General features: G+C 42.2%; 2 protein-coding genes across 7 annotated transcripts in view; one reads left to right on the top strand and one right to left on the bottom strand.

Annotated features, from left to right (window-relative positions):
- The first annotated feature begins 1,124 nt into the window (after nucleotides 1-1,124).
- Nucleotides 1,125-18,643, top strand: RAB19 (RAB19, member RAS oncogene family). 4 transcript variants are annotated; one of them, XM_054989169.1, is made up of 4 exons: nucleotides 1,125-1,196; nucleotides 6,471-6,694; nucleotides 9,907-10,090; nucleotides 16,696-18,643. In XM_054989169.1, exons 1-4 carry the CDS (start codon nucleotides 1,154-1,156, stop codon nucleotides 16,959-16,961), a joined length of 717 nt encoding a protein of 238 aa, XP_054845144.1. In that variant the 5' UTR covers nucleotides 1,125-1,153; the 3' UTR covers nucleotides 16,962-18,643. The 4 variants fall into 4 exon arrangements, with proteins under 4 accessions (XP_054845144.1, XP_054845147.1, XP_054845146.1 ...); XM_054989172.1 differs by lacking the exon at nucleotides 1,125-1,196 and adding an exon at nucleotides 1,305-1,375; XM_054989171.1 differs by lacking the exon at nucleotides 1,125-1,196 and adding an exon at nucleotides 2,836-2,917.
- Nucleotides 18,644-21,446: 2,803 nt separating this feature from the next.
- Nucleotides 21,447-25,582, bottom strand: part of MKRN1 (makorin ring finger protein 1) — a 29,699-nt gene continuing 25,563 nt past the window's right edge. For 2 of the 3 annotated variants that reach the window (XM_054988711.1, XM_054988712.1), the window contains exons 6-8: nucleotides 25,168-25,278; nucleotides 24,565-24,703; nucleotides 21,447-23,265 (exon numbers count right to left, since the gene is read on the bottom strand). In XM_054988711.1, the coding sequence (XP_054844686.1) occupies nucleotides 23,053-23,265; nucleotides 24,565-24,703; nucleotides 25,168-25,278 (463 nt within the window). In that variant the 3' untranslated portion in view covers nucleotides 21,447-23,052. The remainder of the gene's footprint in view (nucleotides 23,266-24,564; nucleotides 24,704-25,167; nucleotides 25,279-25,582) is intronic. The other variant, XM_054988713.1, reaches the window with a different exon arrangement.

Below are 25,582 nucleotides of genomic sequence, written 5' to 3'. Positions count from 1 at the left end.
CATGATGCATCTGACGAAGAGAGCTGTGGCTCTCAAAAGCTTATGCTACAATGAAGTTGGTTAGTCTTAAAGGTGCTACTGGGCTCTTTACTATTTTGCAACTACAGACTAACATGGCTAACTCCTCTGGATCTGTCGCAGGGTACAGTATTCGCACTTGCTTTGGGGTTGGCTGATTTGCCTCTAGCAGCAACGTTACAGGCAACAGCAACAAAAAGGAAGCAGGCGCAGCCTCATCTGCCGGATTTCTGCCTACAGGGGGCTTCTAAGGTTGCAACTTTTTTTCCTTTCCTGGCAGGGCTCCTTTTGCTTTAACTGCTGAGTCAGTGTACGTTTCTTCTTATTTTTTTTTAAACCCTTGCAAACAGAAAAAGAGCATAGCAGGAAAATTGCCTCTCTTTGCATGTGCTCGTTTTCTGTTTGTAAGAAGTGCCTCTTTCTTTTTTTTAACACAGGAGCATTCCAAAAAAAAGAAAAAAACCCTGTCGCCTGCACTCTGGACGTCGCCACACGTTACATAGACTCGAGTTTGCTTTGGAGGAAATGCCAACCAACCTCGTGTCTAAATTGTAACTGTAAACATCGTGGTGGTAGGGTTGCCAACTCCGGGATGGGGAATTCCTGGAGCAGCCCTTTTCCAAAGCAGCCATTTTCTTCGAGGGAACTAATCTTTGTCGGCTGGAGATCAGTTGTAATTCCGGGAGATCTCCAGCCCACCCACCCCCCACATGGAGGTTGGCAACCATAGCTGGGAGCAAGTCATTTCCTCCGTGGACGGGGATGCAGAAGGAGGGCCTTCCAGTGAAATCCTAAGAGCACTTTCCCGGGACTAAGCCTCACTGACTAAAATTGGGCTTACTCCTGAGTAGACCTGCTTAGGATCGCTCCCTCCATCCCCTCTCCCGCCAGTCGTCTGGGCCGCCTGGTGACCTTAGCCTGTCTGACTCCGCTCGGAGTGTCGCTTGGGCCGGCCTGCTGCTACCCTTAGAATCGGAGTTGATTCCTAGTAGTTAGTTAGTTCTACTTTGACGACAGATTGAAGCAGCAAGGGGGGGGGGGCAGTTAGGCAACCCCAGACGGTGAAAGACTTAGACCGCCCCCCCCCCCGCCCATCTGCGCGGAGATTTCCGTCCCCCGAACTCTTCAAGCATTCATGAAGTTCAAAGCCGCCAGAATCGACTCTTCATTCATTCCAGGTAACCAGGATGTGGTGTGCCTGTCAGCTTAACCCTAACCAGCGCCTTGCTTTCTAAACCCGCTGACTTCAATGCATTTCGAAGGGCTGCCATGTTAGGCTATCGGGGCTGCCACCTTCTTGTTTAACGGCCTGAGGTTCTGGGGCGTTGCAACGGCTGAAAGAGCTGCCGAAAGCCAGGTAAGTTTTCGCGCCTGGATTTTCTGCCTGTCCCACTAATCAAAACTGGGCGCTAAAGAAATGTGACGACTATAAAACCGGGAGCTAAACAGTGCAACCCGAAACAGATTAACCCCCTTCTAAATCCTTTTACTTCGATGGGTTTGGAAAGATTGAATTGTTTTGTGGCTTTTATACCTAGGGCTACTTTTAGCATGGAGCAAAACCCAAACGGAACCTTCCCTCCCTCTTGACTACTACGTACCGTCTGTTGCTTCAAGAATGATTCTACTGACTAGTTCTATGTTGTTTAATATGTGAGTCTTAGAATTGCTAATGCTCAGTTTCAGCGTTTCTTCAGCTCCGTGGATTGGATTTCTGACGGTTTTAAATCTTTACACATTTGCATTTATAGACCCAATTACATTGTTTATTGAAATGTCCTTGAAATTGACTGTGCTGAGGCACTGTGAGGTCTGCCTTGAGACTCAATGAGAAAGGCGGACTATAAATGATGTAAATACATTCAAAGAGGAATGCAACTTCTTGCAACGCAGTTTCCACACAGGTTGAATAATGCACTTTAGCAATCCTTTGGAAGTGGGTTTTTTGTTTCACACACTAAAACCCAGTGGCCATTTCCACATACCTTGGATAATGCACTTTCAATGTACTTTAGCAATCCTTTGGAAGTGGATTTTTTGTTTCACACATGAAAGCCCAGTTCCAAATAATCATTAAAGAGCATTGAAAGTGCATTATCCAATGTGTGTGGAAGCAGCCAGTCCCATATGATCACTAAAGAGCGTTGAACGTGCATTATCTAACGTGTGTGGAAGCAGCCTGCAGCAGCCTATTTAACCACCTGTTTGTCTCGCATGCGTAAATACCCACGCAATTCAGTCACCATTAACAAAAAAGGGCCGAGATTCTTCTTTTTGAAACTCGCTTTATCTGCCTACGCCTGTAGAGTTATGTACTTCCTAAACCACCAGATGTCAATCGCGGCACGAACTCCTTTTGTTGCAATTCTGTCTTGTTCCGGGTGAGTTTTGCAGAGTTACAGACGACGAAGTCTGCAGTAACTCCCGCACACCCGACGCGGACCATAAACGCAGCAGCCCTTCCTTTCCAGAAGCGCTGCTAAGGCGAGAAAGGGAATGGCTCAGTGATGTGTCTGGAGTGTCATTCGGGTCCAGGAGCACCTTCAAGAGCAACTCCATTTCCAGGTATGCGCTTCCGAGAGTCGGAAGAGCTCCCTCTGTCTTGACTCTCGAAAGCTCATCCCCTGGAAATGTAGTTGGTCGCCAAGGTGCTGCTGGACCGGAACCTAGCTCTTCCACTACAGACCAACAGGGCTACCCACCTGGAACGCTCTCTCTCGAGTCTGGCACTTATTTAAATCAGAGGCGCTTTACAATCAAAGCTGTGGTCACAATTCCTTTAGAAGGGAGGGTCCCTGGGCGGAGAACTACATTTCCCATCAGGCGGTATGAGAGGCAGGAAAGGTGGGAGGGGAGCCTAAAGCGAGCGTTTACCTGTTCAGGCAGGTATACGAGAAAGGTGAGTAACGCGGCGGGGGGGGGGGGGCGGGGAAGGCTGCCGGCGAAGAAGGAGCGGTTCCGGCTTTTAAGGACTAGCCTGCATTGATACGTTCCCGGGTTGTTTTTTCTTGGTCTCGCCAAGGAAAACTTTTAGAGCAAGTCGAGGAAAAACTGGCGCTGGGAAGGAGGAAAGTAATGGTGGGAAACGGATCGCCCTGTGAGTGTTTACCCGTTTTGAGCTGCAAAGGGAGAGGGTGGCGGAGAAGCGGGCAAGGGAAAATGATCTCGGATTGGGCCCCGCGGGGAGGGAAAAGCTGTCTCCTTTCTCTCTTCCCTGAAGCCACTACTGGCGGTTCCTGTTTGTCTTCTTTCTCTTTGTCGATCTGGAGTATTAAAAGGTTTTTCCTGAGCGTGTGTGTGTGTGTGTGTGGGGAGGAGGGTCTTCACGGGGGGAGGAGATCGTGTTTTGTCACAGGGCAGCTTCTTGCTTTTGAAAAAATCCAGCAACGATGCCCCCACCCACCCCCCGCCCATAGTATTGTGGATTGTCTCAAGCGTGCATTTATCAGAAGAAATGGAAAGTGTTTTCTGAGTTTATTTTGCCCCACGGTGGTGCCTGCCAATGTGTTTCTTGGTGCCCACTTGCTTCTTTCCTAAAGCAAAGAGTCAACCCTGGCTTCCCTCCACCTCAGAGCAGCAGGAGGTGCTCAGAGGGCATCAGTTCCTGGAGTGTGGGGCATACCCATTCAGAACATTTGCATTTATAGACCCAATTACTTTGTTTATTGAAATGTCCTTGAAATTGACTGTGTGATCTGCCTTGAGACTCAGAGCCAAGCTACAAGTGATGCCTGACACAGGTTGGACACTTGTCAGCTTCCCTCAAGTTTTGATGGGAAATGTAGGCATCCTGGTCTTGCAGCTGTAATGGGGAGCCAAGCTGTAAAACCAGGATGCCTACATTTCCCATCAAAACTTGAGGGAAGCTGACAAGTGTCCAACCTGTGTAAGACGTTACTTGTAGCTTGGCTTTCAATGAGAAAGGCGGACTGTAAATGATGTAAATAAATACATTCAAAGAGGAACACTACTTCTTCCAACGACGTTTCCAAACACGTTGAATAATGCACTTTAGCAATCCTTTGGAAGTGGATTTTTTTGTTTTGTTAAACAAAAATAAAGAGACCAATCCTGGCTTCCCTCCACCTCTGAGCAGGAGGTGCTCAGAGGCCATCAGTTTCTGGTGTGTGGGGCATACCCATTCAGAACGAGCTGCCTCTACCTTCCCACATGTTGTGATTGGCCCCTTTTCTCATAACAATCATTTTTGTGGTGGTGCCCACTACACTTTTCAAAAGTGCTCACGGGCCCAACAAGTTTGGGGACCCCCATTCCAATTAACTCCTTTCAATTAATGCAAAAGATGGTTTCCACACAGTGGGCACCTCTGGGCATTGAAGGATACTACCATACAAAGGGAGTAAGAAATACAGCAAGCACAGTTTTGCAAAATGTGATCTGCTGACACCAAGAGCAGTTGGATAAATAGGGTGGGGGATAATTGCCCCGATGTGACTTTGCCTGTCCAGGAAGGTGTACAATTGGCTGAGAAATGAATGACTACTAGTATATAGGGTTGCCAAGGAGATCTCTATTTTTGTTTAACAAAATTTATATCTCACCTCTCTGTTCTCATAACAAAATATATACATAATAAAGAAGCTATGCTTCTGTATAAGCTTGATGGCAAAAGAAAGATCATGGCTTTTGTGAAGGTAATATGGAAATTATATCTGCCATCTTGAATTTCTTGGAAGAAAATTGGACTCTAAGAAAAGAGGTTGGATCCCATGGTGGATTTCCATTGATGGAATGGTCCCCCCCCCACTGTTTCTAAGATCCCCTGTTCCTCATGAGAAGCATTGTGGGGAACATTTTGGGGTGCAACAGAAGCGGGAAGTCAAGAAACTTAAACTCCATTGACAGAAATTTTTCTGTCAGTGGAAATTTTCAGTGGGATCCAAGTCAAAACTAAGATTTGCTTGCGTTTAGGAACCTATTTTTGAATGCAAAATACACACCATATCAAGGGACGAATGATATGACTGACTCTGCCAGCAAAGTACGTATCAGTTTAATTGGATATCCTTGTGAAGTCAGTAATGCGCCAATAAGACCAACCATTTAGCCACATGAATGATATTGATTGATACAAGATGTTGTTTCAGTGTGTATATGTTAACTTGAGAATAGTTCCTTGAATACAAAACAATAACACCAGTTGTGATTGTAATTAGATTTTAAACTAGTCTCTCCCTATCTTTTTCTCTGCAAACTGAATACTGAATATTCATTGGCTAACATATATTTGCCACAACCAAGATAGCCCAGGCAAGCCCAAATTTGTCAGATCTCAGAAGCTAAGCAGGACTAGCCTTGCTTGGTAATTGAATGGCAGACCTCCCCAAAATACCAGGGTTGCAGACGCAAGCAATGGTGAACCACTTCTGTTAGTCTCTTGCCTGAAAACCCCACTAGGGGTCGCATATGACTTGACAGCACTTTCTACCACCGATGCTGATGTCAACTTCTGTTTGGTTTGGGCATTTTTTGCCATCAGTTCTCTTTCTATTGAAATAAAACAGTTCACTGAAATGCAGTGCAGTTGTGTTCAGTGTCTGACAGTTGGCAAGCAATTGGCATTTGTACACAGACCAATTTTATACTATTTAGATCTGATGTTTCACTAGACATATAAGTCAAACTTCCAAGTATGCATTAATTCTCTGCATTCTGTGACACTGAGAGATCTCTGTCTTTTGGTGCTACACCTCTGAAGATGCCAGCCACAGCTGCTGGCGAAATGTCAGGAACTACAATGCCAAGACCACGGCAATACAGCCCGGAAAACCCACAACAACCATAATTCTCCGGCTGTGAAAGCCTTTGACAATACAATTCTTGCATTCTTGGTCTTTTCATGGTACCTTTACGGCTTTCCCTTGTCCAAGGCTATAATGGCCAAGACAGGTTCCTACTAAGTGGAAACCAGTATAAAAGTCAGAGAACTGGGCTGCTGCAGCCTGATAATTAGAAAAGCCAGATCTGCTGGAGGAATGATAGAAGCCCTCTGGCAAACTTCAGTTGTTGTTACTCAGCAAACCACTGAAATTTTTCCATTATAGTTAACAATAACAACTACTTTATTACATTTCAAAGAGGAACATGATCCAGAAAAGTAAACACATTCTTTTTGCTCATTAGTGCTGTCTAATATTCTGCTGTAACTCCTTTGCACCTTTGGAAAATCTCCTGAGAACTGTGGGTAGAGGTAACTTCTCGAGTAGCGTGGGATGTGGAATGGAAGCTCTTTGTGGGGAGGCCATCAATGCATCCCTCCTTGCAAAAATGAAAGGAATTTCCACTGAGGCAGCGGGCTGTTGGGATCCAAGCTGATATATGTTTGAGTGGTACACAGTTATCTGTAGAAGATCCTAATCATTCATTTGCTCCCTTGTGAAGATATTCGGTCACACCTTGAACCTGGTCTTCCCCTTTACGCCTTCACCCAGGGCAAAGACGCTTGGAGGCAAGGAAGATCATGGCTTTCTCCACCTCTGAGATGGATGAGGCCTTTGACTACTTGTTCAAGATCATTCTGATCGGAGATTCAAATGTTGGGAAGACATGCGTGGTGCATCGTTTCAAGTCAGGGCAGTATAATGTGAAGCAGCAGAATACCATTGGGGTGGACTTCACAGTGCGCTCCTTGGAGATTGATGGCAAGAAGGTCAAGGTGAGTGGTGCCGTCCTGGACCAGCAAAGCACACAGTCCTTAAATTTCTAGGATGTGCTGTGTGGGTGATAGAAACATATTGAGATCAGAGATGGCCATACTATGAAGTCCAAGGTGAGACGGCTGTCCCAGGCTTTGATGGGAAGTAAAATCTGCCCCATGGAGTGCAATCCACTTGGAATTTCCTGGTAGAAGCCTTACTGAAAATATCTGGAGGTACGGGTTTTTTTCCATTTTGAAAACATTTGTGTAGGAGAATTTCCTATAGATTTTGCTGTGTCTTAAGTAGTAGAAGGGCATGTATTCAGATTCTCTATTGTAGCTACTGAAATATCTTGGGATTGTCCTTGGAGAGCGGTCCAGCCAGGGCAAACTTTATTTTATATGCAGGGAAACAAATAGTATGGAGAAACAAATGTTTATCCAAAGGTCGCTAATGAATAAAGGCCCCAAAGAAGGACTCTTGTGTTCTCTTTGGAAAGGAAAATGGTGTGTCTTTTGTCTAACTGCAAGCATTCTTTCATGCTTCTTGAGGCCTCAAAGGCACCAATGGAGTACAGGAGTTGAGCTCTGTTGTGCCGTCTCCTCCAGGCGCCACCTCAGTCACATCAGGAAAAAAATCTCCTCAGAGATGTCCATATGGGAGAGGTACTTCAAAGAACTTAACAATGACTCTCTTGTGCTTCTTTTTATCCCAATGGCACCAATACACTTAAAGCAGTGTAGGAAAAATACTTTAATTCCATACTGTACTCCTCCCACCAGAAAATGGGAGATTGCCCCGGGGCCTCTGGGTCAATCTTGTTTCCCAATGGAGGTGTTTCCTAGCAGAGGCAAAACAGTGCAGTTCTTTCTTCCATCAAAGTATGGGTCAAGTGTTGACTCTCTGGATCAGGGTCCTTGGCAGATACCTAACTGCTCAGGTTGCCAACTCCGGATTGGGAAATTCCTGGAAATTTGAGGGTGGAGGCTGAGGAGGGCACGGTTTGAGGAAGGACTTCAGTAGGGTATAATGCCAATGAGTCTACCCCCTAAAGTAACAATTTTCTACACAGGAAATTATCTCTTGGAAGTAGCCAGTTTGGTGTAGTGGTTAAGAGCGCGGGACTCTAATCTGGAGAGCCAGGTTTGATTCCCCACTCCTCCACTTGATGCCAGCTGAGTGACCTTGGGCCAGGCACAGTTCTCTGAAACTCTCTCAGCCCCACCCATCTCACAGGGTGTTTGTTGTGGTATAATAACAACATACTTTGTAAACCGCTCTGAATGGGCATTAAGTTGTCCTGAAGGGCAGTATATAAATCAAATGTTATTATTATTATATTATTATTATCTTTGGTCTCGTGATCAGTTGTAAATCTGGGAGATCTCCAGGCTTTACTTAGAGGTTGGCCACCCTACCAACTGTATTGTTGGCTGCCATCAGTCTGGTGAGCTTCTCTCTTCCTCAGAGCACAACATTCCTGGGAACAATCTGAAATATAAGCACTGGAATGCGTTTATCTTAACTTTCCCTCTCCTGTGCCTGGTACAAGAAGGACAGGGTTAATTTATTTTAAATTATTCAGAAACATTTTTAAAACCTGGGTCTTATTCAGTATGAATCCTAATCCATTGCTAGGTTCTTGGGGTTTTTTTGTTTTGTTTTTGCTTACCCCATTTTGGCAGTTCAAAGAAATCAAATACTGTTCATCTTAAGGATTTGAGTTCAGTGGCATTTTAGACCAACAAGATTTTCAGGATGTAAGTTTTCAAGAGTCAAAGTTCCCTGTGCTGTAGCATAGTGCAAATCAGCACTCCGGTGGTTCAACTCCCCCTACTGCCATGAGCTCTGCAGGTGGCCTTGGGTCAGCCTCAGCTCCTGTTCCCCAGCTGTATTGTGGGGATAACAATAACACTGAATTTGTTCATCACTCTGAGAGGGGTACTAATCTGTCCAGAAGGGCTGTATATAAGTACATTACTGTTGTTGTTGTTATGTTGGTTGTAGTGGTGTGGCAATCCCTGGGCCTTTATATCTCAGACAGGAGGTGGGAGGGGTGAAGCAAAGAAGGGAGTCAGGATGTAAAGGTACAATGCAGCTTGAATGGAGCCGAAATCAGCATCTATAGTGAGATAAGAACTCTGATGTCTCTAGGATTGTGGTCTTGAAGGTGCCACTGGACTCAAATCCTGCTGCTCTACTGCAGACCAACATGGCTACCTACCCGAAACTGTTTGTGTCATTTTGGCTTTTATTAATTGCTGTAAGGGTTGTGTCTTTATCTTGATCTAAAGGTCTCTGAACAGGAAGTATGATCATTAAGTTAATCGAATCTAGCATGCAGTTGTGGCCAAGCCCTGACCCAGCTCCAGGGGTGCAAAGCTAATAGCTACAGATGGGAAAGAGAATTCCTCTCTATATTAAAAGATCAACTCTGCCAGTTCAGTTGAGTCCCCAGTGACACCCATAGTTGTATTGCTAATGTCTGCAGAAGCCCACTTTCCACATGTAAACTGCCTCTAATGGATTAAGATGAAGCTGTTCAGGCTTGGAAGAACCATTTGGAAAAAAAACCTCATTAAAAGAGAGATGCAGGATAAGCAGATATTTGAATTTTTTAACCATTTTAGGATTACCAAAAGAGAGTAATGAGTAACAGAGCAAGGCATAGTGAGTGTTATCCAAACAAAAGCTACCCTTAAAATAGAGGAGGCAGTATGTGTTTCAATGATAGCAAAATAATAGTTATATTGGTATTTAATTGTTTAAATGAAATGGTGTCAGGGTGTGAACTGGTTGGGTGACTGGGGGAGAAGCAGCTGCCAGGTTGCAAAGAAACTCTCTGGTTTAGCCCAGTTGTTGGCAAGTTTGCTGACTTGTGAGTTTCTTTATCCTACACTTCTTATACATTCACTGATGGTTGGGTGAGTCAGCCCCTTCTAAGTGTCGTGATATTAACTTTCATTAAGGTTACTTTGGTCAGGTTGTTACGGCTGAATCCAGTTGGATTTCCAGTTGGAGGGACCAAGGCCATGAAGAGCTTTGTCTGTGACAGCCCAGACCTTGAATTAAGCTCAATATGGTTTAGCTTTATCATGATAAAAGGCTTCAGACCCTTGTGCTCGATGCCATACTTCAGCTTGCTTCCCTTCATTTTTTTGCCTTCCCTCTTTCGGGCCATTTTAGATTTGGCTGCCTCATTCATGTTTCTCATCCCTCTCCCTTTCAGATCCAGGTGTGGGACACAGCAGGCCAAGAACGCTTCCGCACAATAACCCAGAGTTATTATCGCAGTGCCCATGGCGCTATTCTTGCCTACGATATGACAAGGAGGTCCACTTTTGAGTCTATCCCTCACTGGATTCATGAGATTGAGAAATATGGTGCAGCTAACTTGGTCCTGATGTTGATTGGTAAGTGGTGAGGTTTGCCCCCACTGCCTGAGTTTCCATCCTTCTATTTCATCTTGGTCCTTAATTTTGTGGTAATTTTCTTGCTTCACCTTGGACATCCCTTGTTTTCTTTTTTTTAAAAATAATTTTATTGGATTAGATATCATTAAATTGTACATTACAATCAGTTTCCTTTAATTTTTCCAATTCTAACCCCCTCCCTTTCCCCCCTTTTGTTGACTTCCAACAGTTTTCCAACCCCTTGTCCCTTTTCCCTTACTCATTTTAAATTTATTCTATCTGTCAAACATAATCTTTCACTTTCTTCTAAGCTTATCTATATAACACAGTGCTCCTTCTGTCTTCCTACTTACTTTAACAACTAAATAATACATAACTAAATAATACATTCTTGGCATATTTTCTTTTGATAATAATCATTTAGCTAATTTTGGTACTCTATACTCTATTTTATAATCTCATCTTCAATATGGGGCAAACAATTTATCCCTCATTTAGCATATTTTTAGATACTTCTATAAACAGTACATTCAATATAAGTCAACCAATTTAACTTATACTCTATATATTTCTTTTTCTACATATCTCATCTTCATACTGTTTTAATTATATAATTGTATTATTCTTTCATTATGCAACTATCCACCAAAAATAGTCAACCAATTTGACCCATATATACCTCCAAACCAATTCAATCAATTTAATACATAATCTATACATTAATATATATTTTCCCACCTTACTTAAATTCCTTCATTGCAATTATAAAATTATCTCCATTATACAATTATTGCCAGAAATGAAATTAATTAGTTTCTATCTTTATAATTGGTTAATTTCTATCATTATAATTCTTGTAATAACACCTATAATACTTAATGCTATATATAATAGTCTAATAAAGTAGTTGCTTAGAAATTCTCATTTACCTCTCCACCCCCCGGTAAAGTCACCTCCCTCTACTTTTATTGTATTTCAGTAATTTTCAAACTGCCACAGTTCTCCTCCCACCTCCCATTTCTTCACTAAATATTGTTTCAGCTTCTCCCAATCCGTGTTGAACTGTCCTGGATCAAGGTCTCTCAGTTTCCTTGTCATTTTGTCCATTTCCGCCATGTACAGCAATTTATATATCCAGTCCTCAATAGTTGGCACTTCTTGCACTTTCCACTTTTGCGCGTACAAAAGTCTAGCCGCTGCTGTCATGTAAAATAGCAATGTCCTATATTGTGCTGGAATATCCTCCATTCCCAAGTTCAGTAGCAGGAGTTCTGGGTTCTTATTAATTTGAAATTGTAAAATCTCACTTATTACTCTTATTATTTCCCCCCAGTACTGCCTAGCTACCTCACAAGTCCACCACATGTGATACAAAGATCCCTCATGCTTTTTACATTTCCAGCATTTGTTAGACATATTCAAATTCCCTAGCACAATTTTCTTTGGTGTCAAATACCAACGATAAATCATTTTATAGACATTCTCTTTAATATTGGTGCATGTCGTGATCTTCAACGTATTTTTCCACAAGTATTCCCACGCCTCCATTGTTATTTCTTTATTAAAGTTTATAGCCCACTTCACCATTTGCACTTTAACTGTTTCATCTTCAGTATACCATTTCAGCAGCACTTTATATACCTTAGAGATTTCCTTTTTATCCTCTTGTAAAAGTGCCTGTTCTAATTCCGAATTCTCCATTCTTATCCCTCCCTTCACACAGTCCGAATTATAAAGATCTCTGATCTGTCTGTACTGAAACCAATCGTAACTTGGAGACAACTCGTCCTGCGTCTTTATTTTGGGTTTAGAAAATTCCATTCGGGTTATCTCCTTGTATGTTAAACACTGTTGTTCATTATCGACAGTTCTCGGATCTATTACTTCATATGGAACCACCCATGAAGGGATTCCATCTTGTAGGTAATTTCTGTACTTCTTCCAAGTTGTGAATAGGCTTCTCCGAATATAATGATGTAAGAACATAGAGTCCGCTTTTACTTTATCATACCATAAATATGCATGCCATCCGAATATTTTTTTATATCCTTCTAAGGCCAGTAATTTCCGGTTTTTCAGCATCATCCAGTCTTTCAACCACACTAAACAAATTGCGTCATAATAAAGTCTTAGGTTGGGCAGTTGCATTCCGCCTCTTTCTTTTGCATCTTGTAACACTTTCTTTTTCACTCGAGGCTTTTTGCTTGCCCAAACAAAATCTGATATTTTCCTCTGCCATTTTTCAAACTGCTTAGAGTCTCGGATAATTGGTATTGTCTGTAACAGAAACATCACTCTTGGCAACACATTCATCTTAATTACTGCAATTCTTCCCAACCATGACAAATTCAGTCTGTTCCATTTAATCAAGTCTTGCTCTATCTGAGTCCATAGTTTCTCATAGTTGTTTTTAAATAAATCTATATTCTTTGCAGTCAGTTCAATTCCCAGATATTTCACCTTACTTGTTACTTCGCAGTCTGTTATTTCCATTAATAATTGTTGTTTTTGTTTAGTCATATTTTTACATAATAACTTTGACTTCTTTTTGTTTACATAAAATCCTGCCAAATCTCCAAACTCCTTAATCTTCTCTATTACTTTTGGCATATTCTCCATTGGATCTTCCACAATTAGCATTATATCGTCCGCAAATGCTCTGACCTTATAGGAAAAGTCCTTTATTTTTATTCCACGGATTGCATTGTCTTCTCGTATCTGTATCATCAGTATTTCCAAAACCAAAATAAACAACAGTGGAGACAACGGGCAACCTTGTCTTGTTCCTTTACCTATAGTCAATTTCTTGGTCACCTCGTCATTCACCACAATTGCTGCACTCTGGTCTCTGTAAATTTCCTTTACTGCTCTTATGAATCTTTCTCCCATTTGTAGCTTTTCCATGGTGGCAAACATAAAGTCCCAGTTCAAATTGTTAAACGCTTTTTCAGCGTCCACAAAGAAGAAGCCAACCTCCTTGTCACAACGTTTGTCATAGTATTCAATAGCATTTATAACTGTCCTTAAATTGTCTTTGATTTGTCTATTTGGCAAAAAACCAGCTTGCTCCTCCTCAATAACTTCAGAAAGCCATCCCTTCACTCTTTCCGCCAGTATCTTCGGAAAAATTTTATAATCATTATTAAGTAACGATATAGGTCTATAATTTTTCACGTTAGTCAGATCTTGCCCCTCTTTGGGGATCAGTGATATATTAGCTTCACTCCAAGTGTCTGGGATCCGTTGATCCTTTAAAACACCATTAATCACATCTTTTAGGAATGGTGCCAGTTCATTAGCCATTACCTTATAAAATTTGGCTGTAAGTCCATCCGGTCCTGGCGCCTTTCCCAAGTTTGTTGACTGTATTGCCTTTCTTATTTCTTCCTCCGTTACTTCATTGTTCAATTTGTCTCTCCAAGCTTCCGAAATTACTGGGAGCTTCATTTTCTCCAAGTATGTCGCTATTGAGTCTTTATTCACCTCTTTTTTATTATACAATTTGGCATAAAATTTATAAAAGGCTCTGCTAATAGCTGTCTGTTCCAGGTACACTTTATTGTCCTCACAGATTTTATTTATTATTTTCTTCTCCTTTCTCTTCTTCAATTGCCATGCCAAATATTTCCCAGGTTTATTTGCGCCTTCAAACGCCTTTTGATTCATTCTCTTAAGATTCCATTCCAATTCTTTATTATTCATTGCTGTCAGCTGTTCTTGAAGAATTTTAATATCCTGGTAGATTTTCTTTTTCCCTGGTCTTTTCTTTAACTGTATTTCTTTGGCTTTTATTTTCTCCGTGATCTCCTGTCTCTTCTCCTCTTTTTTTTCCCTGGCTCTTCCATTTAAGTCCATTAATATGCCCCTAATTACTGCCTTGTAGGTGTCCCATACCTTGTTGGTTGGTACTTCTCTATTCATGTTATATTGTATGAAAAACTTTGTTTCTCTTCTCAACATCTCCATATTTTCTCCCTCTTGCAGCAAATCCTCATTTATTCTCCATCCTTTCCTTTTACTCCTTTTCCCCAACTTCCACATAATTGGATTATGATCTGAGCCTACCATAGGCATTATTTCCACATCCTTAGTCCAAAGCGCTAAGTCTTTTGAGGCCCAGATCATATCGATTCTTGATAGCGTAGAGTGTCTCGCGGAGAAAAACGTATATTGTCTGCATTTGGGATTTTGTCTTCTCCATACATCTTCTAAAGTTTCCTGTTGCGTCAATACAAAAAACGTCTTTGGTAATAGTCCTCTTTTCTTTTGTGCAGTTGCTGACTTTTTATCTAGTTCCAAGTTTGTCACTCCATTGAAGTCTCCTGCAAGAATTATCTGGTCATAAGAAAGTTCATCTAATTGCTTCCTCAAGTCCTCAAAGAAGCTTTCTTTTGCTCCGTTAGGTGCATAGATTCCAATCACCAATACTCTCTTTAAATTCCATATACATTCCACTGCTAAAAATCTGGCTTCCGCATCTTTCATCACTAACTTTGGCTGTAGCTCCTCTTTTATATACAATACCACTCCCCTTTTTTTCTTATTAGAGGCCGCTACAAAATCACTGCCCAATTTAATCAATTTTAAATACTTTGCATCCTGTTTTCTAATATGAGTCTCTTGCAAACATACAATATCACATTTTTGTTTTAATAGCCAGTGGAAAATACCTTTTCTCTTATTCGGTGAATTAAGTCCATTTACATTCCAAGATAAAACTTTGCACTCTATATTCATAATCTTGTTGCTGGTAAGTCCTTTTCATTGTCCCTTATAAACTGCTCCATCTCTGATTCAGATCTAATGCGCTTTTTCGCTCCTCCAAATTCAAAGGACACTCCTTCTGGTAGTTCCCATCTGTACCTTATTTTCATGTCCTTCAGAATCTGAATTAGAGTTTTATATTTTTTTCGATCTAGCAACACCGATCTGGGTAATTCCTTCATGATAATAATCGTCTTGCCATCAGTCTCCAATGGATCTTGAAACTGTTTAGTCACAATCTTCTCTTTTATATTTCTGGTCGTGAATTGCACAATCACATCTCTTGGTAGTTTCCTCTGGGTCGCGATTCTTGAATTTACATGATATACCACATCTAGGATAGCCACAACTTCCTCCTCCTCCTTCCCCAGGTATTCAGCTAACACCTCAGTGATCTGTTCTTGAGCTGTCTTTCCTTCCACTTCCGGCAAGCCGCGAAACCTCAGCTGCTTCTCCATATGTTTACTTTCCGCAACCGCCATTCTCCCCCTCATCACCCTCATCTCTGTTCGTTGCGTATCTGCTAAGTTCTCCACCGCGCTTTCCACTACCTTGACTCTTTGCTGTGTTCCCTGCAGGTCATTTTGCATTGTTTCCATACCTTTCTTCACTTCTGCCAGCTCATTTTTCACTGTCTCTTTAACCTCTTTCACCAACTCCGGTTTCATGTCCTTGAGCTCTTTAATCACTTCTAAAAGTTTTTTATCCAAATTCTCTATCGCCGATTGCCACTCTTTTTTCGACATCGTGGGGCTTGCTTTGGCTTGCTCCCACGAGTCCGCTCTCTTCCTTAGCTCCGTGGCGTTTAATTTAATGTCCTTTTAGTTTAAATGTCCCGGTCTTTCCAAAAAAAACTTTTAAAGAGTCCAAAATGTCGGGCGTCTTTTCTCTATGGTTCCTCTATGATTTTTGTAATCCAATATGGCTTACTTCCTCTTTCGCTGAAGCCGCGGCTCTTCCCCTTTCAAAAATGGCGATTCCCTACTTCCTGCCCTCCGGCAAGGGCCGCCTCTCTCCAGCAACTCTATTGTTGTTACGTACTTCCTGTTTCCCGACTTCCCACAGCAGTTCTCGCGATGGTGAAACTTTCTCACAGCCTGATATCTCCTTATAGCCACAGGTATTCAAAACAATAGTCCAATTTCTTTAATAACTTCGTTTAACTTAGTCCTTTTTCTAATATAATTCTTGCCGGGTCCTCCCCTCCTTATACTTAGTCTGTTGCAGTTTAAAAGTCTACTTTAATTCTTCTTTACTTTAAGTAATCTGTCCTGTTTCAAGAGATAGTGATCTTTACCTTCTCATTCACTTTTCTTGGGTTGTAATCGCTGTTTCAATCTTAGATTCCCATCCACTCTTCCTTCCCCTGTTGAAGGGACATCCCTTGTTTTCTGAAGGCAAAGTAAACCAAATTGAGAGAGCAGGAAGAACTGCTGAGAGATGCTTAAGAGGAGCTTACTGACAGCTCCCCTTCCCCCCCCTCCTTGGAGTTGGTTCAGCTGGTCACATAAAGACTGCAGATCTAAATACACAGTAGAAAATGCTGCAGAGTTCAGTCAGATTTCATTATAACATGTTTCGGTTTGGCTGGTTCCATATTTTTCAGAATTTGAATAATCCAGTTAATTTTGGCAAACTAGAGAAAAAATCATCTTTACAAGCACTCTGCTGCTTTGAAACTTCTGTCAGCAGGACAGCAAAGGTTGGGTTTTGAGAAAACAACTCCTATAAAAGTGGATTCATGTCACGTGTTTATCAAGGTGCCAGTTGTTCTGGTATGAACTGTGGTTTATCAGAACCTGCCTGGTCCAAAATGTTTTAAATTCTTTCTTGTTTTTAAGGAAACAAGTCAGATGAAACCGAGAAGCGCCAAGTCCTGTTTGAAGACGCTTGCACGCTAGCTGAGAAGCACGGCCTATTGGCTGTGTTGGAGACCTCAGCCAAAGAGGCCCAAAATGTTGACGAGGTCTTTATACTAATGGCTAAAGAGCTCATGGCTAGAAATTCCTTACAGCTGAGTGGGGAGAGCGGGCCTACAGGTAGCATTCATCTGGACACTAGACCAGTGATAGCCACTCAGCCCAACAAATCTGACTGCTCATGTTGATGAGAAGCTTCAAGAAGAATCAGCTATGGTCGTTCTGGTGGTCTATACCGTTTGAGAATTTTCTGTCTAGCCTTGGCTTGTTCAGATTTGTATATCAGCCATGCAATGCTGACCTGTTCTCCAGAGGTAGATGCCACTCTTTGTTGCCGTGGTCAAAGCAAGTTGTGGTGGTCAGAACTGGTGGTGCCATGCAACACCCTGCAATGGAGGAGAAGAGGGGGTCTCTTGGAAGCCACTAGCTTACTTGAAGGAACTGTGCAGAACTTTAACAAGAGTAACACAGCATTTCTCATAGCCATGAAGATGGCAGTCTGTTGATTTTCATGTTCCAGTGGTAGCTTTGAAAATGGTGGGTGGGGTCACTTGTCTACTGTGGCATCTGGTTTTTGTGCACATTGAGCTCAGTGCTGCATAGCTGCATTACTTAAAGCTGACTCCTAAGAAGCCTAATAATTTCACAAGTGTCTAGCAAACCTGACTTATCTGCCAGTTTTCTTTTATTGCCCCACTTATTGCAATGAATAATTCAGCATTTTCATAGGTAACTGTGGCATGGGATTAGTCCCTCTCACCCACTTGGAATTAATTTAGTCTCTTTATTAACAGTGGTTTAGTTTGGATTGCAAAGAACTGCTGTAAGGGTTTGTAGATACTGTTCTCCAGTTCCATGTTTTGCCAATGTTAAATTTCAAAGATAATGCATCTGAATTTCCCCTTATCTATGAGCAAAAACTACTTGCAATTTGTTATACTTCAACATATTTGATAAGAATTGAGCACCATTGGTTTTTGAAATCTGCAGCTATCAAGATTCTCCGCACCAGCTACATGGTAAACTGAACATTGTAAAATTGTTAGATTCAAATGCAGTAAATGGGTGTATGGGAGTTTCTCCTCTGGTTCCCTTTTGAAATGACTTGAAGTGGAGGCATTGCATGGATTTCCTTTAGGGGAACTGGTTGATGAATTTGGATTCTGTAACCTTTCTTCATTTTGATAATGGGAAGAGTACATAAAAAGTTGACCTCATTCTGAGATGCTTTAATGATGTGTGACCAAATTATCAGATATGGTGCTACTAGATGTTTTGCTAGTATTTGTATCTTGCCATTTTAGTTTCTAGGAAATACAGTGAAGAAAAGCAGTGCCCTCTTTGACCGAGAAGAGGTCTTGATTCTTTGGCAGGGATGTGTGTTTGTGTGCTCGGGATTCAAATGTAGCCCTTGTAATGTACTGACCCTTTTCATTGTTACCCCTCTCTAAAATGGAATTTGTTACTATACTAACAAATGTGCTTGGAGTTCTGAAACAGCTCTTTAATTAGTATCTAACTCCTGCAACAGGTGCATATTAAAATAAAAACGACCTGCCCTTTTAATACACTGTAACAATGGTTACATTAAAGGGGCGGGGGGAATCTTAACTTCATTGTAGCTGAAGTTGTAGTGTAAAAGATTATTGTAGAATAGAATACAGAGGAATGACTGATAACAATTAACAATTATATAGAGCTCATAGTGGTAAACAACAACGGTCAAGTGATCTTTATAGTGAACAAAGGAGTAGACTATCCTTTTAAAAAGCCCATACACACATGGTAGAGTTCTGTTTTGCTATTTGGTTATCCTTGATACACTTATATTAAAACTTCATTACTGTGTAACATAACAGTACTTCAGATTAAAGCAGGGGTTCCTGGTACTTCTCTGAGTGATGGTCTGTGTAACTTGCCACACAGGGGGAAATGCTTATGGTACTACGCATGGGGCTGTACTGTATCAGCACTAAATTAGCTACCACACCTAGGCCTGTCTGTGGGGTACTATACACATGACATGAAGACCAGGGCCTTTTTGGGTGATCTAATAATTTCAAATGGCAGTGGGATGTAATAGCTTCAGGTAGGTTGCCATGATGGTTTGCAGTAGAAGGGCAAGATTTGGGTCCAGGAGCTCCTCAGAGACCAATTGCGTGTAAAGGCTTACGTATCTTGCCACCAGTGAAGAGACCAGAGTTCAAACCTGCCCCCCAACCTGGGACCTTGGGCCACTCACTCCTCAGCTAGCCTCCCCTAGAGGATTGCTGGGAGGATAAAAATTAAGAGAATCACTGTAAGCCCTTCTGAGTCTTTGAAAGAAGGGTAGGATAAAAATGGAATAGAAGTACTGCTACCGGCAGATTCTGTCATGTCTTCCTTCAGGGCTGAGTAGGCTTCCAACTATTAACATTCAGCCTGCCTACTTGCCAGTATTTCTTTTCTCCTATTTCACTTCTGAACAAGGCCAGTTCCACATGCCCTTAAAGAGACAGCCCACTCACCAAACGCTGGCAGTTTCTCCACAAAAATCCAGACGTCTCTGGTTGCAAAATGGTTGCAGGCCGTTTAGCTTTTGTTTTTTCGGCGCCTTTTGGGGAATGCGCTTTCCACAGTCCCAGAAAAGGCGCTGAAAAAACAAGCCAAACGGCCCTCATCCATTTTGCAAACGGAGACGTCACCAGCATTACGTTTGTTTACCATCCCTTTAAGAGCATGTGGAAACAGCCCAAGAGTTGCTAATTGCCATGTTGCCTGAGCCTAAACTTTTGAAATCTGTGGCATATTGTTGATAGGCAAGAATAAAAATGGTTTTAACTTCTTCCATTACCAACTCTTTGGGATTTACATTTTTTCCATTCCTTGGTCTATATCCATCACAACATCCCCAAGATAAGTTCTTTGTTAGTACCAAAGCCATAATTACAGATTAGGTAGAACCCTGCTTCACTTATTCTTGGCTGCCTAGGTACAGGCTTTTTTGCCATAGGATGATAGGCATATGAAAAATGGCTGTGGCCACTCCCCTAAAAAAGTAAATCCATGAACCAGGCCAGTGTAAAGACATTTAATTGCCACTATCTGTACTATCTAAAATGGTATTTAGAAAATGCTGTGGGGTTGGGACACATGCAGCTGCTGTTCGTGTTGTCCCTAACTCTAGTTCCCTTAAGTATTCACCAGCAAATGGACTGTCAGCATTGCCCACCCTGTCTTTCTACCTTCCTTTCCTCATTAAATGTTCTATCAGTGATCTGAAGTTGCACCTTGGTTATAGAGCAGTTATTGAAACAGCGCAGCTACATCTTACCTGAGCCAAGCTTGAGGCTTGAAAACGTCCCATTTGCTTCCAAGACTTCCTGTCTTTATGTAGGGGGGCCACAACCCCAATAGAACAAGGTTTGCATATACTGCTTTCAGTTCTCTTAAAAGCACTGGATACATGGGAGGTTGGACCCATTTCCTTCTGCAAACTGAAAGGATGGCTGTTGTTTTTCCCGTTCTCAGTGCAACCCACATAAAGCTAGTCTTGAGTACTGATGGAGAGGATGAGATGTTGCATGTGGAATGCAGCAAGAAGAGCAGTTACAGAAATTTCACACACATGCACAGTAAGTTCAGAAAATGGACTGAAGAGTTTATGTCTAGGAGGAGATTTCTGCTAATTTCCCCTTCTTGCTGCAGCCCACACTGGTACCACCCCAGGTGCTGTTCCCAAGACTTCAAAAAGGAAAGGTTGCAAAACTTCTCTCAGTCTGCTCCATTAGTGGACACCTTGGAATTAAAGCAATTCAATCATTGTCCATGCTGTGTCCAACCACACGCGAAAGGATGGAAACTGTCCCTTTCTGCGTGACAACCTCACAATTCTAATTTTGATCATTGCACATACCTTCCACAGGTCAAGACTAGTCAGTCAGTGTCTTCTGATTTGAGACAATTTGTCCCACTAACAGCAATAGCCAAAAACCAGAGACTTAAGTTTGATTGTTAATCCAACAGAGCTGACTTCTTATGCATAAACAAAACCAAATTTTTAAAAAGGCAGGAAATTAAGAGGATTAAGTCTACCTAAAACAAAGACTACAAACCAAAAAAGACTTAATTAGTAAGCAGAGATGAGAAAAAAATTAGTACCCACTCATGAACAAGTGAAGATATTTTCAGAGTTACAGCTAGCACATCAAAAGAATTGACTGGGGAAAGTATTCACCTCTTCCCTTGAGAACTGCACAGAATAAAAATTATTCTTTCATGGGAGAGGAATTTCAGCACCAACTCTGGGAAAAGCTCTAGAATGTTCCAAAGCCACTTCTGCACATACACAGAACCTATCCATAGGACTGTAAAGAGATCAGAGAGAGAGAGGAGTCCTTATTCTGTGTAATGACGATTAGGATATAAATCGTGAACTGTAGCATACCAAAAAAAAAAATCAACATGTTACATCTTCTTCAAATAGTCTTGATCTGAATAGTATGAGATGCAATCAAAATGCCCCGAAATGTCAGGGTTGGCACCTAGACTGCTGCAGAGTATAGCAAAAAGGGTTCTTATCTGGCTTCTAGAAAGTGTAGCTCTGACCCCCCAAAATGCACCCTTTGTTGAGAGTACACAAATTACTATAAGAACATACAGGCACATACGTAAGATAAATGTGAACACCAATGTGCTTTTAAATTTTTTTTTATTTGGGAAAAGTGCTTCTTACAAAAGGCAGCTGCAAAGTAACACAGACTTCAGCAATAATTTGATTCCATTTAAAAGTGAAAGGAGACGCAATCTAAAGGACAGAAGCAGCAGAACAGATCAAGGACAATCCAGCAGCACTGAATGTAATGGAAGGTTAAAATTCCATTGAATGATTGAGGAGAAGAGGAATTTGGTAGCATATGGAGTTCTTTCTAACAGAACTAGAGCCTGGTTATTGAGTGGCCCTACGTTCTATGGGTAAAGTAGCATGCATATTGAGCAGCCAATATGAGTCTACCTGCCCATATCTGATGATCAGTGAGGCAACAAGTCCCCTTTTAATCGAGATGCAGAAGCAATTGCCTAGATAAAAGTCCGCTCTAGTAGTAATAGTCTACAACTTTGGAAAAACTAACACAAAGGGATTCCAACATGGTGACGACTTACTGGGCAATTGCTTGGTCTGAATCCACTTTGGCTAACCATATTCCTATCCAATCACCGACCAAAGGAGTGAGAGGGAAACTGGGAAGTGTGCTCATGTGCATGTGCTGGTGTCATTAAGAAGGTGCCTACTACCAACTTTATAGTATCTGGTTTAAACAACATTTCCACAGATTTGACTGAGACCACAATATTTGCTTCCAAGTCCAGTTGGAGGTCAGATTTCATGCACCAGAAAAGAGTGGGGGTTGTAGTGTGTATGAGAGAAGAATAAAAGGGGAGAGTGAAAGGTTTTAACACACACACACACACACTCACACGCATATATATATTGTATCCCAAGGGCTGGGCAACTTATATATATATCTATATCAAGTTGCCCAGCCCTTGGGATACAACTTTGCATTTTATTTGTATATACATACATAGAAAGTTCTCCTTTCACACACAAACACATTTGCCTTTCATGCCGAACAGTAAAAACTTGGAACATTCGTGCCTGGTTCTGGTTACACAGTAGTAAATAGTAATGTGCAAGTAAACAAGAGACCAAAACCACAAATGAACACATGTACATCAGGGGGAGGGGGGTGCTGGAATGGAGCTGAAGCCAACCAAGAAAGTAGCTGCTGGCCTGAAATCCTGAAGTAAAAAACATTGTTTCCAAAGTCCATAGCGGAAAAAGAGGCCATTGGCCAACTTCTGCTCGCCCGTTCCCCGTCCCCCCTCCCACACGTGGCCACTGCTCTTATGTTTGTATCTGGGCTCTTTCAAGATGAGTGTGGAAGTCCTGTAAACATGTGAACCCTGGAACTGGATGAATCCTGTCAGGAACACAGATATGAAGCAACAAGTCTAAGCTAACTGTTTGACAGTTAAATTCATTTTTACAAAAACTAATGTTTTAAAGTTTTATTTCATGTCATTTGTTTAACAGAAGGGAGGAACACACTCCAGGGGCTGGGGAAGCTGGAAGTTGGGGGCGGGGGGAGGAGACAGACCCTGGGTAAGTTATTACAACAGCAGCACCTGGAATGGATAGGCCTGCCTAGGAGAAAAACACAGGCACTGCCACAACACCACAGGAAAAGAGCTACTGCCTGAAAATTGAGCCGACAGTCCAAACTCCACAGAGAGACGCTATAGATCCAGATCGTAATAGTCTTCCAGCTCGTCGTGAAACAAGTCCCACTCGTCCTCGGAATCTGTCAGGTCGTCCTCGCCCCCTGCCGCCAACAGCATGAGAAGCATCTCGCCCAGCTCGAAGGTCACCACCTCGTCCTCATCATTCTCAAAGGGATCACTGCCCTCCCTTTCCTCAATGAACTCCCAAAACCGGTTTCTCCGCTGCGCCTATTAAAGGGAACACAGGCATTGTCTTCAGGTGAGTGGCATTGACCAAACAAGCCTGTCAAAGTGCACAAGGGCTCCTCTTTCTCCTTTTAAAAAAAAAACCTGCTCTTCCAAGTTTCCACATCTCTTATTCAGTCAAATACTGAGAGAAAATGGGAGCATGCTGATGGCATCAGGTGGGCGTGGGGGGGGGGCGGGGCGGGCGGAATAATCAGGGATCCTGATTTGGTGTAATTGATGCCTTCAGCTGTGCCCATGTCAGTTCCCGCCAGTTCCCAATAAGGAGCTAAAGGGATCATAAAAGATTGTCTAGGTATTATGTACCCCGTTGAGAACAGTTCTCTTAGAGCCAATCTGGCACTAAACTGCAACCATTAATGTGGGAGGCTGCCGTCTGGATACAGCTGAAGACATCTTACTGGGCCATGTGTTCATGGGCTTTCCCAGGCTCTGACTTTGTCCCCAATTTTACAATTTCAAGAAGGGAGCAAAACAGAAAAATTATTGAGCCTGCATGTGACTGGTGAGCTGTGTTTAGCTTGGCGGTCACAAATTGCGCTAGTCTAAGTGAGGAACTCAGAAGAATCAGCTGTATTTCCAAGTCAGAAAGAGAGGGTGTGCTGCCTCCTTATATCATACAGTTACACTGAAGACAGCAGAATCACACCAAGTCAACAATATGCTCTGTTTGTTTCACAGTCAGGAAGGGATTTATGCCATCTTCCCTTCACCAATTTTATAAGCTGCTCATTGAGAAAATGAAATCCGCAAACTATTTTGATAATGCATGAGCTGAAACAAAGGAAAGAGGGAGACGTTTCACAAAAAAATGTTCTTCTGTGAAATACTCCCAACCACTTCACAAAAAGCAGGGAGGGGGGGTGGGATGAGCAGACAAAAAATTGTACATTCAGAGCTTGGGCAGGAAGTGTTGCCTTCACTCTGATCTGGTTTTGGAACATCCAATATCAAAGGTGATTAGCTATGTGACATCATCATGCCATTAGTGTAATCTGGGACTGGGATCACCATAGGAAGAAACCCTGTTTTGAAAAGACTGGTGCAAAAGATACAGCCAGGGAAAAGAAGCAGATGCAAACAGCGCACAGGAAAGGTAAGCAGAGCAGGGGAAGGGTCAGTTACACTTTTCACCTTTTCAAATCCATCCCCCATTTATCCCCAAATTTGTGCACCTAAAATAAAGCATAGCCTTAATTTTGGTCAACTATTGTCAAGAGCCTAGCTTAACACACAACCTACCTTTTAAAAAAAGGAATCAACAAAAGCTGTGGGACTTACTCTGTATCTACTTGAAGTTCCCACTTTCTGCCTCTGAGGTTCTTCTCGGCGGCCATCGGGATATGCGTGTTTGTAAAAACAGTTCCCTCCAAATGGGCAGCTCCCACGGCCTTCATCAAAATACCTGCATGGCTTGTTGCTGGAAAGGAAAATATCGCAACCCTTACTCACAGCATAGCCAATCAGAATTCAGTACTGCATTTGCTTTATAACCCAGGTGATTTTTTTTTGTTATGAGGTACCACTTGCTGCTGAAGCCATTTTAAATCAGATAACAGATGTACAATGGGTTATGTGGATGTGCCTACTCAAGAAGTGTGCACACATGGGTAAGTGCATGCAGAGGAGAGGTCTGTGCTAGCCTGTACTATTAAGGCTAGATTGTGTTTAGATGGACAAGGGAATAGCACGTGAGGCTGTTTGGCACGAAGGAGTGACTTGTGTGGCCTGCATGCATCTTCCACTACTTAGGCAAAGATGCATTTCACACACAGAGGGAGGGTAGGAAGGAGGTATGAGAGGGCTTTATGTAAACCTTGCTTTTGTCCACGTTTGCCCTTAATGTCTGCAGTCGAACTGGGCCCAAGGCTGCAGGGCTCATACCTCATTGCTTCCTTGTATTTCTGAATGAGTTTCTGCTTCTCTTCCTTCTCCTCCACCCAGTACTCACTTGGAATGACAAAGTTAGATGTGATCCGACATTCTGGGCAGGACCTGGGGAACGAACAGACTGCACTGCAAAATTCCACATGACCAGGGGCACGATTTCCAGTTAGAGACACACCATGGCATATGCCCACCATTCAAAGCAGTCTACCGGAACTCAGATCTTTGTACTTCACTTAAAAACACACACACACACACCATCTAAGCTCTCCCCTTCGCCCAATCCCCAACATTTTCTTGGGTTCTCAGTTCTGCAGCTTTCCCATCCCTGAAGAGCATAGCGGGGAAAAAACATTTCACACACAGAGTCATTTTTCTTTAGGTATAAATAAATTTATTTTTGTAACTTTGC

The sequence above is a fragment of the Eublepharis macularius genome, chromosome 9 (assembly GCF_028583425.1).
Source record: "Eublepharis macularius isolate TG4126 chromosome 9, MPM_Emac_v1.0, whole genome shotgun sequence".
Lineage (NCBI taxonomy): Eukaryota > Metazoa > Chordata > Lepidosauria > Squamata > Eublepharidae > Eublepharis > Eublepharis macularius.
Note: the sequence above shows the minus strand (reverse complement) of the source record. Positions and strands in the feature narration are given on the sequence as shown.

Excerpts from the sequence above, each read along its gene's own strand:
- RAB19 (XM_054989169.1), top strand. The coding sequence starts at position 1,154 with ATGAAGTTCAAAGCCGCCAGAATCGACTCTTCATTCATTCCAG. Across the intron at positions 6,695-9,906 it reads TTGATGGCAAGAAGGTCAAG|ATCCAGGTGTGGGACACAGC; the intron begins GTGAGTGGTGCC and ends TCTCCCTTTCAG. Across the intron at positions 10,091-16,695 it reads CTTGGTCCTGATGTTGATTG|GAAACAAGTCAGATGAAACC; the intron begins GTAAGTGGTGAG and ends CTTGTTTTTAAG.